At 37.5% G+C, this 13,607-nt stretch overlaps 1 protein-coding gene and 1 long non-coding RNA gene across 4 annotated transcripts in view; one reads left to right on the top strand and one right to left on the bottom strand.

Annotated features, from left to right (window-relative positions):
• Positions 1–5,727, top strand: part of arhgap5 (Rho GTPase activating protein 5) — a 58,900-nt gene extending 53,173 nt beyond the window's left edge. Inside the window, exon 7 of one of the 3 annotated variants that reach the window (XM_015375273.1) lies at positions 1,134–5,727. In XM_015375273.1, the coding sequence (XP_015230759.1) occupies positions 1,134–1,434 (301 nt within the window). In that variant the 3' untranslated portion in view covers positions 1,435–5,727. The remainder of the gene's footprint in view (positions 1–1,133) is intronic. The other 2 variants (XM_015375272.1, XM_015375274.1) reach the window with 2 other exon arrangements.
• Positions 5,728–8,762: 3,035 nt separating this feature from the next.
• LOC107085106 lies at positions 8,763–13,576 on the bottom strand. The gene is made up of 3 exons (XR_001481250.1): positions 11,111–13,576; positions 9,043–9,211; positions 8,763–8,926 (listed from the first exon to the last, which is right to left on the bottom strand). It is a non-coding gene; the product is annotated as an uncharacterized LOC107085106 (long non-coding RNA).
• Positions 13,577–13,607: the final 31 nt, after the last annotated feature.

Genomic DNA, 13,607 nt, shown 5'->3' with positions numbered 1-13,607 from the left:
CTTATATTCCAAAATGACATAAAAGTGGTCCCACAGGGCAGAAACCGTTCTTCTTGCTTGAGGAAGCTCCATAAGTTTTGATGAATTTTATATTCGCAAAACACGCAAGATTGTTTTGGCAGATGCATCTCGTTGGCAGATGCGCTTCCTTATTAAGGCTTGTCAATCAGTTCGAAACATCTGTAAATCACGGAAAATCACGTGACCGAAACAGTTCCTGTATCGGTCACGTGATTTACCGTAGCGATACACACGTCGACACAGGTTTCGCTCTATGAGACCGACACATGCGCCGACGCATCGGTGTTGCCCGACCCATGACTAATAAGTAGGGTGTGGGAACTAAGTAGTCACTAGCTTTTTTCAATTAAAAAGGAAGATAGAGAAAATACTGTTGACAAAGGATAAAGTAAAAAAGCTCATAGGATGTTTTTTAAGTTCCATTTAATTCAATTCAATTCAGTTTATTTATACAGCACCAATTCACAACACGTCATCTCAAGGCACTTTAAAATTCAACCAGATCATACTCAGAGCATGCTTGTAGTGACAGTGGAGAGGAAAAGCTACCTTTGGGACCTTAAAAAGCTGTTTACACTTTCCCTAGAAGGAATATTGTCTTCAAAGCTAGCTCTGGCCAACTGCCACTTCTCCATGACACTGTGCTCTGTCTTCCCTGTTTTATTGTTTGCTGTAAACAAATATAAGTGAGAAAGAACACATAAAAATATCAAACAATAATGACGCCCCTTTTTGGTACTCCCAAACTTATAACTGGAAGGGAAGAGAAAGAGTATCAAGTAAATAAAGCACTTTGAGTCCTATCATAATAAACACACTTTTACGTTTTGTACAGCTATTAGGGACTTAATTTAGGAGCCTGTTGTAAAAACCAATGCTGACTTAACCATGTTGATCATTTACATTGGGATACTTTGATAGAAAAATTTCAGTGAACACTTTTTAAGTTTCTAAACATAAAAACACCTCAGAAATGTATTTCCCAAATGCTAAACAGGTTTATAGTGAGCTGTGATTCAGATGTCCTATACCTAAACTTGTATGTTTGTGCTTGCATAAGTTGTCTATTGACAATGTTTTCTCTAATCATTTTGAAACTCTTCCTTTGTCAGGGTGAGCCAGCACAGCAAGACTACGCTTATGACAGCTGACAACCTGTCCATTTGCTTCTGGCCCACTCTAATGCGCCCTGATTTTGAGAACAAGGACACACTGTCGACTACAAAGCTGAACCAGGCAGTCATTGAAACTTTCATCATGCAGAGTGACTATTTCTTCCATGGAGGTGAAATAGCAGAGAGCTCCAGCAGTGAGGGGACACCACCAGCACATTGCCACAACATGGTGGAGACGCTTCTCCCCCTGCAGCTGCCCCCACCTCTGCAACCACAACAGATACACATTGCACCCTGATCCCACTCACTAAAGACACAACTGGCCATTTTTGGACATTAGGAGTTATTATGTGCTTCCAGCTGCAATCTTCAGGAAATGCTGGCTGTCATAATTGGCTCTTTGAATTAGTGGCTGGTTGATATCAGCAAAATACCTTAATAACCATCAGTTTATATTTTTTTCTTCTACCACTGGTCATCTTCTTTCAACTATTGGTTATGCAATTCATGTCACATTTTGGAATGCATTGTTTAGATCTTATTTCACAGTGGCTGAATACAGTGATGAATTACCTGGTCTGAATGGGCACATAGGATTTTTTTGGAGTTAGACATAGTTTCATGGAACACCTAGAACCTTTTGGGGTAACAATTCAATTGTCTTCTTCTTGAGAAATTAGATCAGGATGTTTTTGCCATGCTCTGCTTAACAGCTCCTGAGCACAACTTAAAGGAAGTTAAACATTACAACTGCTACTCTAACCTCTAAACTCTGACACTGAAACACCGACCAAGGGGATTATAGTCTTCCTGCAAATTTTGGTACAGGTTATGTAAGCTTTGGTTACGGATGAGACTCAACATTAAAACTTAGAAACAGAATTTTTGAATGCCCTGCACCTTAAAAAAAACAACAAAAAACTCTGGGTTTTAACACTAAATGACTTGATAAAAAAATACATTTCCCACTACATAACCTTAAAGGACAGTCAATGTATGATTATATCAATAGTCCATGTAGTAAGTCCATGTCTATTTGCTTGTATTGTTGTTATTTTATATATTATGTAGCATCTGATTTATATCCATGTTGTGCGTCTGAGCGGGTGTTGTTATTATGATGCTGATGATATATCTGATATGTCATTTGTATTAATTTACCTGTGGTCTGTATTTCAACCTGTCTTTATCTTCTCATGAGACTAAATGGGGCACAAAAGGGAAATGAGATATAAACATACAGACATACAGGCTGATAGCAAACTGTACAGGAGTACCAGACTACAGAACATTATTGCCGAGTGGTTTCATTTCTGGTTAGATTCTTACTCTTTAGCGAAGACCACTCATGTCTTCTACATATTAGGTTAGACAAGCAGTGTCCCTGCCTACTCATTTCTTTCACTTTATGTGCTGTTTGTCTGAGAAACTGCATGTTTTCTTCTACCTAATTAAAAAAAGACATCTTCACAAAATTAACTGAAAAAACTAAAACATAAGCCTTTGCTAGGATCTGCAAGACTTTATCTGGCTTTTTAAGGGCAATATTTCAACTTAAGATGTTAATGTTTGAATTGTTTTTTGTTTATGGGAGAAATCAAGTCTTTATAAAAAAATTTTCTACATATAAAATGGGTTTTCCATGAATAAAGGAAAGAGGTATATATCTCTATATTAAAAAATCGAATTCTCTCAGCAGCACGACTTTCTGATGCAATGAATTACCGCAGTTAACTCCATTCTAATCTGTCGTGAACTCCAGGTATCTGTAGAAACACTATCATATTGTTCTGATAATTTGAATTTGAGCACACATTTGGGGTGAGGGGATTATAACTTTCCAAAATCTACATCCATATTCTTTTGATAACAGGATAAAACATTTATTATGGCGTATTTTCTCAATCTTTTGTCCATCTCAATAATAAATGTTGTTGCTGCTTAATAGATATATTACTTTATTATTTTACAACTTGAAAAATGTATCAAAAATCTGCTATTTTCATTTTTTTTTCTCTAACCTTTTCTGAAAACTTTGTAATTTTGTGGTACTTATTCTCACTTGGATCTACGTTTTAAAGGGAAGCTTCTAATTCAAAAATCACTAAGACTTTTTCTGTAAGAGTTTTCAGTATGGAGATTGTTATATAGAATATAGTTGCTCAGCAGAAGGTGAAAATGACTTTGAAAGAAAGCAATATATTTATTTTTTATGGCTCATTAGTTCTAAGTTTTATTTTTTTTTGGGGTGATTTTTTTAAATACATTTTCCTGCAACTTTTTAATTCTAAATAAGACAAATGGAAAAGTTTCACAGTTCTGGAGCCTCATGTATAAACCATATGAATTCAGAAAAAACATTGCGTTGAAATATTTCACTAACAACTGGGCATGCTTAAAAGATGTTTGATAATGTGTTGTAATTTACACCAACCTTTTACCTGCAGTGAAACCATGTGACAGTCGACACAAACTATGAGAGTACTAAAGCTCTCTGATATTCAATTAAATATGCAAACTCCAATCTGTTTTTATTGCAAGAAGCATAAAGCCTCATGTTTTTTTTCCATTAATTTGCGCTTTTATGGATTAAACCTTGAGAGATGAAACATCAATCATCACCAACATTAATCTCGTACAATATATTAATTTCGAAAAATGATCGAAGAAACCTTTGTCAAATGTAAACTTGCTCTAATTTTCATGTGTAGATTAAAATGCACATTCTGTGGGGTGCAGTGCATGTACAGTAAATAGGGCAGTAATATATCATTCTCACTGGTATGATATTGCAGACAAGCCTGGTACGATGATCCCTCAGGTGGAAAAGGTGTAGACAATCAGACACGCATCCTTATGTTACTGGACAAAGTTGCACGTGGCTTTCAAACTTCAGATGAATATGACTAAGGGAAAATTTCAGAGTAGCATGTTTTCTCTGATTGCACTGCTCTGCTGGTACTTAATTTGTTGCTTATCTGATTTAGAGGTGAGTTATTTTGGAACTCTGCTGATTCTAATGTAACAGAAAAAAATTTAAAGGAACCATGATTTGGCTGTGCTACTTCAGTTTTTCACTTTGGTTGAGGGCCTTCCAAGTGGAGCATTTGTTTAGAACCCAGTGGCCATGCTTATTTGGACATGCATGAGTTTTTCAGGTATCAGTGCCACTTTGTATATTTATTTGTTGGCTGCAACTGGATATCAAAGCCGTCCCTTTAGTTGTGCTAAATTTCGCGTAAATAAGGATGTACAAATAATTAGTTTGCAGTAATGTGATTACGTGGTTTGGATTTTACTACCTCTGCCATTTAGTGTGAAAGCTGTGCACTCATGAGACATGAGGCCTCTAAAGTACCAACTCTGATTCATGCTCATCTTTTTTGTCTGGTGATAATTGGAATAAAAATAATAATGCACAGCCCTGAAAATATTTAAGAATAAAAACAGCTTTATTTAGCATGTTATATTTTTTACATTTTAAATAAATAATTCTTAGATTTGCCTTTTTAAACCATCACCATGGTTTTTACATTGAAAGGTTATATATTTTTTTTCTTGATGAAACAATGGGGGTAAAATCGTTCTAATCATAACATGCAGTTCATAAAAATGAGCTATACACATATTTATCATTGTGGTAAGTCCTGCTTTTTTAAAAACAGTCCAGTGACATGCAGTTTCTGCTGCCTTTGGAACCTTTTAACTCTTACTAAAGAAAAGTAAATCACAGCACATATGTAAACATATTTTGTTGGAGATTTTTTTTAATCTAGTATGGTTTTTTGGGGGGTAAGGCATTATGTGTCTATTGGGCTTTGTTCCTTTTTTCCTGTCTGTATTGGTCAAGTATATACTGTCCTGATAGACATTGTGGAAACAGTGTTCAAAGATCTTCTGTCAGATGGGTTCCTGGTTAAATTATTTTTTATTGATAGTTTCTAAAAAGATTCTGAAATGTTTTTCTAAATAGTTTTCATGCCTTAATTTCTGCAGTACTGCCAACAATTTATATGGAAAAGACACAAAATAATAAGAGGGCAAACTGGGAAGGTGGAAGAAGGGGTAAAATGTATAAAAATATTTGGTTTTCTAATTTGGTATCAGACCTCTCATTAAAGGGAAAGAAAAAAGACAAAACCTTTCTCTACCATTACAAGTCTTACAAAAAGGATATTTGTGATGAGTTTCAAATTAGTCTCAGAAAAATGTAAACATTTTCTAAAATGTGATGCTAAATATGACTGTTATGTGTAATTTGCAGGACAGTAGCGGAAGAGATTAAATGATACGACAGAGTCCCCCTTAAGATTTGTTTTTTTAGGGGCCACCCCCAGCTGCTACATGCTATAAGGTAATACTGAGCTGCTCATCTTTAGTTTTCAAACAATAATTGAATGGTTTTTATTTACATATTGTTACTGTTTCCCTTTATCACCAGTGTACAAACTATTGATAGTCATTATAAAGGTTTTCAGGAATAAATAACATCTTAAACACTTCCTTGCAACTTTGTTTGTAGAAGTTTTTCTTAAAGGGGCACATAAACCGATATCAACATAGCTATAGAGATACGGTACTTAGGATAACCGAAGCCTCTTAACTATAAGCTTAATCAAAAAGGAAGAATTTTAGCCTAATCTTAAAAGTAGATAGGGTGTCTGCCTCATCAACCAAAACTAGTTGATCCCAAAGGAGAGGAACCTAATAACTAATATGTCCCTCATTCTACTTTTAGAAATTCTAGGAACAACTACAAGGGTATGAAGGGTAAAGTCAAAATAGAAGAAATATGATCTCTTTAATTTTCATCAGAAATCTCACTACAGTTTTGGATCAGCTGAAAAATTTTGAAATACATTTTTGTATTTGTTGCCTTGAAGGAACAAATGCATGACTAGTTTCTGGTAATCCTAAAGAAACTTACCCATTAGATAGCCCAAAGGGATGTCTTGAGGACATAAAAACCTGGATGATTTTAAATTCCCTGCTTTTAAATGAACACACCCCTTCTAAGTGGAGCATTTTTTAGTACTGTTGTCTTGCAGTAAGAACAGGGTAGGTTTGATTACTGACCCCATGCATGCGTGGGTTCTCACCGGCTTCTCCAAGTATGACTCCAAGGTTGATTGCGTCTCTAAATTTTAATTAGTTATGTGTCTGTGTGTTGCCCTGTGATTGAGTGGTGACCTGTCCAGGGTACACAATTAAGCCCATAGACTGCTGGATATAGGCACCATCCCCACTATGACCCATGAAAGATGGATAAATACACATAAAACAGAATATATTGTCTTTAGACCAGAATCTGAAAAATAAGCAGATTGGTCAATCGTCACATCTTGATGGCATAAATTGGTCAAGTAAATTGGTGTTTGTAGAATGTTTTTCTTTTATCTCCATAATATTGCAACATGAATAAATTATATTTCTATGTATCCTCACCATAACAGAGGAAATGAATCCCGTACTGTCTGTTAATTCTACTAATTGAAAGCGTAGACTTTAAAGCAGTGGTTTGAGCTTGTGCAGAATAATAAGCTCTATGATTCATAGGATGTGCAGTATGATTACATTCTGTTACAGATTACTTTCAACTGCAAGTAAAACTTGAAACATTCTGCTGAAGATACGTTTAGATTTAAGGATTTTAGCAGAAATATTTTGATCAAGCTTAAAATCAGCAGTTGACGAACTATGGCAAGAAATAGCTTTTCAGGAGGAACTGAGGTCATTTTGGCCTCTTTATCTTCTATCCTCTATATTAACAGATGAACTGTTAAAAATCTTTTTTGGCAATCATTTTAACCTGAAAACTAACAATATAAAGTAGATTTGAGCAGATATTTTTGGTTCCAAGCTTCAAATCAGAAGTTGAGGGACTATAGCCAAAATGCGCTTTTCAGATTGAGAGGAGCTCAATTTGGCTTCTCTACCTGAAACAGACATACCGATAACAATAAAGCCATGATCTTGTCTAGCAATCATTTTGAGCTGAAAACTAACAATATAAAGTAGATTTGAGCAGACATTTGTGGTTCCAAGCTTCAAATCAGAAGTTGAGGGACTATAGCAAAATGCGCTTTTCGGATTGAGAGGAGCTCAATTTGGCCTCTACACCTAAAACATACAAACCATTAATGAGAAAGCCATGATCTCTTTTGGCAATCATTTTAACCTGAAAACTAACAATATAAAGTATATTTGAGCAGATATTTTTGGTTCCAAGCTTCAAATCAGAAGTTGAGGCCGAAACGCACTTTTCACACTGAGAGGAGCTCAATTTGGCCTCCCTGGCTGAAACAGACAAACCGTTAATGATACAGCCATGATCTTTTCTGGCAATCATTTTGAGCTAAAACCTAACAATACAAAGTAGTTTTGAGCAGATGTTTTTGGTTCCAAGCTTCAAATCAGAAGTTGGGGGACTATAGCCACAATGCGCTTTTCGGATTGAGAGGAGCTCAATTTGGCTTCTACACCTGAAACACACAAACCAATAATGAGAAAGCCATGATCTCTTCTGGCAATCATTTTAACCTGAAAACTAACAATATAAAGTGTATCTGAGAAGATATTTTTGGTTCCAAGCTTCAAATCAGAAGTTGAGGCCAAAACGTGCGTTTCAGACTACGAGGAGCTGAAATTTGGCCTCTCTAGCTGGAACAGACAAACCATTAATGATACAGCCACGATCTTTTCTGGCAATCATCTAGAGCTAAAACTAACAATATAAAGTAGATTTGAGCAGATGTTTTTGGTTCCAAGCTTCAAATCAGAAGTTGAGGCCAAAATGCTATTTTCACAGTGAGATAAAGCTATTTTGGCCTGTGGAGTTATAACAGACAAACCATTAATGATACAGCCACGATCTTTTCTGGCAATCATCTAGAGCTGAAAACTAACAATATAAAGTAGATTTGAGCNAAGAGCCAAAGACCACATGTGGAGAGCTTCAGAAAGACCTGGAATTAGCACGTACAATTGTTTCGAAGAAAACATTAAGTAATGCACCGAACTACCATGGCATGTATATGCAAGACCCCAAAAACACCATATCAACAGGAAAGTGTCGAGGTGGGAAGATCATGGCGTGGGGCTGTTTTTCAGCAGTGTTATTTTCCCTATTTGTGTGACTCATATGGTTGGATCACATCCTTCACATCGCCAACCGTGAATTCACTCCTGATCGTGCCTTTACACACTGATAAAATATGAATCCCTGAGTTTTTTTAAATTCAGTGTGAAAGCAACTTTAGAAATCCAGCTGTTCTGTGAAGGTCCCTGAATACTGTTACAGAACACTGGTTAAAGGTCTAGATGTTCTTAGAAGGGTTAAGTTATAAAAGAAGATCCTAAACTTAAAGAAATCTCATAATGCAATGCTTTTACCATTGTCTGATTCCCCTCAAACAAAACTCCCTTATCACAGTAAAACAAGGAGGTAGCAGTGTCATGTAGTGGGGGCAAATTTTTCATTTTGTGATCAAACTCTCCCTCTGGCTTTACTCCCACAGCATCTAGGGGAGTATTTTAGGAATTAAATACAAAAAACCCAACCTGATGAATAGGGACATAAATACTTCTGCAGTATCTACTTCTAAATGAGAAGAACAAGTACCTTCTTCTTCTTTTTGACTTCTGCCTCAGATTCAGAGTCAGATTCAGACTCTGACTGGCTGCTCTCAGATTCACTCTCCTCTTGTTCTTCTGATTCAGACTCGGATTCGCTCTGCCGCTGTTTACCCTTCCTCTCACGCTTCCTGTCTTCCTCTTCGCTGCTCTGCTCACTGAAAGTAGGAAGGAGTTATTTATTACATGAAAGAGAGACATATTTCACGTTAAAGTGAAATGACAGCGGTGAACAGCTAGGCTTTATCACAAATTACAGAAAAAAAGTAACTACCTTTCACTCTCATGCATTGGTTTCTTTAACTCTCTCTTCTTAGGTTTCTTTTCCTCCTCATCCTCCTCCTCTTCCTCCTCAGACATAGAGGCTTCATCGCTCTCTTCGCTCTCTGAACCCGACCTGCTCTCCTCACTGCCGCTCTCTGAGCCGCTGCCAGAGTCTGACTCTGGAGAGGAAAGATGGAAAAAAATTTATTTAACAGGCGCTTTTTAATTTTTCTTCCTGACAAACCCCACAGAAATTCAAAAGGGTGACTTTTAACAGAGCATTTCCTGATCTTTGTCATCATCAAAGCTTTTTTTGCCCAGTGAGGTTTATCAAGGTTTCATGATCTTTTGAGTTTTTGATGCGTCAAGCATATTTTTGGGAACAAGTCCTTCATACTAACGATCAATGGAATTTACCAGCTTCCCTGTCTCTAAAATGTTGTATTAGACTCACATGGAGAGAACCTAAGCAACTTGTTAAAGAATAAAGTTTAGAGATGGATGTAGAGCTGCTTCAAAATTGACACTTTTAAGAGCAAATTAAGAGGATGAATATCAAAGATCAGTCCACAAACAAAGCACCTGATGTTGACTCAGGTAGTGGAGGTTTTATCATGGTATGGGCATCTTGTTGTCAAACCTCCAGCTTTATCACACATAATTCCACATATCAGGTTCCACATGCTGCCTTAAATTCAAGAAAACGCCATGCTTTAAAAAGGTTGGCCATGTGATATTTCCCTGTGTGAGTTTATTGAATGAGTTTGATTAAAATGTTTTCTTCGTTTACCCGATTGGCTGGACGAGATTTAAAAGGATTACACGCCACCCACACAAGAAGAGAAGGAGTCAAGAAGAGCATTTGCTGTTGCCATGCCTCTCAGCCTTGCTCCAGATGCTTTTTTATTAGATGCTATCTTTTGCGCCAAAAAGCCACATTTCATCGGACCGTTTGGTCTGGCTGTCTTTGGACGCACTGGGCTATTTTGCCTGTTTCCCTTTTGTGTCCAGACTTGGGGTTTAGTAAACCTTTTGTTCAAAATGTAATCTGCTCTGAACATTATATGTTGGGTATCCTATGTGACGACATAAGGACTGTAATATTTTGGGGGGCTGTCCGGGATCTGGACCCCGGACCTCTCACACACTTACTCGCCACACTTTTATTTCTGTGTAAGATTGTGAGAATGTCAGGTTATAAAGCACTAGATGGTATAGAAACTGCACTTTTAAAGGTGTTTAACAATCTGTTTTAATTAATAAATATATATTAATTCATTAAACACAGATCAGGGGGCCCCAGGTTTTTTGTGGTTGGCCCCAGACCCTGGAATACTTTGCCCTGTAGCATCCAAATAGCCCTGAAAATAAAATATTTTGAATCTCATATCAATAACTACTTTTACTCTTTGGCTTTTAACACACCATTTACTGTGTGATCCTCCATGTACATTTACTTTTACCTATTTACTGTAGAGCATTTATGAGCTGTACTATGCAGCATTAACATAACATGAAGATCTATGTTTAAATCACTCTATAAAAAATTTATTGATTTGGTTTTCCTTTTCAAACATTTGGTCTATCAAAACCTATGCTTTAGTGCACATTTAGAGTGATACACAGGTATAAGGAGTGCATTAAAAAATGTTTGCATATTTTTCTTAAATGACTGCTCAAAAATTCTGTTCTTGGTTTTCATCCCGATGAGATAAATACTTGTAGGACAGTGTTTTTGCTGGAGTAACAGCTGGGGTTATAAGCTAGATCTCTGCCAGCTCTTCCATCTACAGTTATATTTCCCAGTTTCTATGTCTATGTAACAAGAATTCCAATGTTTTATGTCAGTGGTTGAGGATGGAGAGGATTTAGATATTAATGTGTTTAAAACGGTACAACCCTATTGTAGTACAACGTCTTTGTCCTGCTAGAACAGGAGACCCCCTCCCCTCAGGTCCATAGATTCCTATTCTCTGCTGGAGAAAGGCCTCAAACGTTATGTTTAACGGTAGAAAATTGTGTCTAAAATCAGCCCATCTCATACATTCCAGGATTAGGTTGACAAAGCTCCATGTTACCACTATCAGCTGACTCTGTTGGCCCAGACTCGCCATCAGAGTCGGAGTAGAACGGCTTCTCAACTTTCTTCTCCTTCCTTTTCTCCCGGCTGCTGCATTTGGTCCATTCAGGCACCTGATGGATATAAACAGGTCACAGTGAGCTTTTAATTCTGCTACAGTGGGGAGAAAAGCAAAACAAAATATATTCTCTCAGCATAAAGCACAAACGTGGGCAGGTATGGTAGCATGGCCATGAATGCCTCTGCCTGGGCATGATGCAGCCAAACAAAGCCATCCATTGCTGCTGCAGATTTGCTTTTAATCTCTCAACGAGAGAACAAAAAGACAAAAGAAAATCTATTCAGATGCTTCTTTGCACAGAATGAGATGAGCACCAGGTGTTGCCTTCATGACCATTTGCATAAATGGTTTCCTTCAAAACAGGGAGCTGTTCCATTAGCAGAAGTGATGTCTTTGAGGAACAATGGCTCATCCTCCCACACTTTCCTATTTCTGTGACCAGGCTCATTAACCAGAGCTGTCTGGAAATGAGCATGGACGTCTTCTTGTTCCATTCAAAAAAATCTCTATACTTTAAATGATTGTCGAAATGTCTCAGGAGCTCACGTCCTGCTGAAAGAATCACTTCTGTAATGGATAGGACAGAGGAGGGGGTATTCAGGTGCTTTGGCTCTGCTAAGCACTGGACAGCAACTACATAAGGCAGGGTGTTTAAAAGCACTCGAGGTTTGGTTCTCGCTGCTATGTGGGTTTGGGGCTGAGGGACTTGTGGCTCTTCGCCGCTAACTGACTCACGCTCGTCAATGTTGTGACTCTTTCGAGCAGCGCAAAAACCTGGCAGATGTAGGACAGAAAAAAAAAGAGTAGGGATGGAGATGAGGAAGAAGGAAGGAATATAGAGAAAGAGGCACAGGAAGGCTTCAAGGGGAAAGTAAACCTCAAATTTAATCACTGCACAGAAAATTATTACAGTATCAAACTAATATGGTAAAACTGTAATCATGAACACTCCCATATAACTTTATATGAACGCTTTAGAACCACCTTTCACATGTCTGACATTTGGAGTAAACTTTCTTGAAAAAGAACATTTCATGGTTCACATAAGAACTCACACAGACCACAGGTACCCCTGCTAAAGATGTGCAATAGTACTTAAAGTGTAACTAAACCTGATGTAAAGCTCCCACACAAATTTAGAAAATCAAAGTTCAAAGTGAAGACACTTAGGGGCGGGTCTGAGTGTGTTCTACCAATTTTTAGAAATCTCCCATGTATCAACTCACCTCAGCTGCAACAATTTGTTCAAATGAAATTGAAATTTAGTTTAAACAAAAACGTAACTTTTTTAGAGGATTCAAGTATCTATAATCTGTTTTATAGATGACTTTTGCTTTACTGAAGTCTACTGTAGATGTGAGCAAACACACAGACCTGCCTCTTTTCATCACTACCCAAAATGAGAAAGACAAGAAAACACTTAATTTATGTAAGACCAGTGACTGAATCAGGAAAAGCCTAAAAGGCTGGGAAATGACCCCACCTTCATCTTCCCTCCACTCAAAGAGAGAGCAGAATGTAAAGAGATTTAAACAAATATCTTATCAAGCCTGAACATTCATAAAAAATATATTTTTGGTCATCAAGTCTCCATAATTGTTTATTCATGTACATGTCAACCAGCTGATATTAATTGCTGCCAGGAAAAACAATGTCCGTCCTTATAATTATGAAGGTAATTTGCTAAATTCTGCTGGAACTTTAACAGGAACCCTGCACTTTGTTTTGAAGGGACTAACTGTTTACAACACTCTATGAAAATTTGAAAATGACCCACATGTAGCCCACACTGGTAGGTAAGGTGGGGGTTAATTAGACAGTGGGCCAGGTTCTCTTCCAAAGAACTTAAGATGCTTCCAACAGTTTGAGGCATTTAATAATTTAAAATCCAATTATACTGGATAAGGAATAATGGTCCACAGATAAACACATATATAGTCCAAATTCAACTTTAGCTCAAAGTCGTTTTACTTCCCAGGCTGAAGAGAGGAGACCGCATGATAGAAACCAGGACTCTGGTTAATCTGAAAAGGTAGCAATAAAATAGATAATCATCTGGCCTGTTTGCTCTCCCTTAATTGGTTATTCCTTTCACCTGCCGTTTTCCCTCCCTGCCGCATCATTTATTCCTCTCACCTGTTTCCTTTGGTTTGTATTCTCTTCAGGGAGGGTCAGTTTTTTTCCCATTAAGCCTGGCTTTAGGGAGGAGACCAGTTTAAAGGTCCTGCTCAAGTTCTGGTTCCACGTCCTGTCTCTGCTACCCTCTACCACTGAGTCTGCCTGTCTGCACCTGATCCTGTCTGCTCCTTTGTGTGACCACCTGGTCACGCTTCTGGACCCTGAGCAGATGTTTTTGGTTCCAAGCTTCAAATCAGAAGTTGAGGCCAAAATGCTCTTTTCACAGTGAGATAAAGCTATTTTGGCCTGTGGAGTT

The sequence above is a fragment of the Cyprinodon variegatus genome, unplaced genomic scaffold (genome assembly GCF_000732505.1).
Source record: "Cyprinodon variegatus isolate N-32 unplaced genomic scaffold, C_variegatus-1.0 Scaffold116, whole genome shotgun sequence".
In the NCBI taxonomy this organism is placed as follows: Eukaryota; Metazoa; Chordata; class Actinopteri; order Cyprinodontiformes; family Cyprinodontidae; genus Cyprinodon; species Cyprinodon variegatus.
The sequence above is the reverse complement of the archived record's forward strand: the minus strand, read 5'-3'. Positions and strand labels throughout refer to the sequence as shown.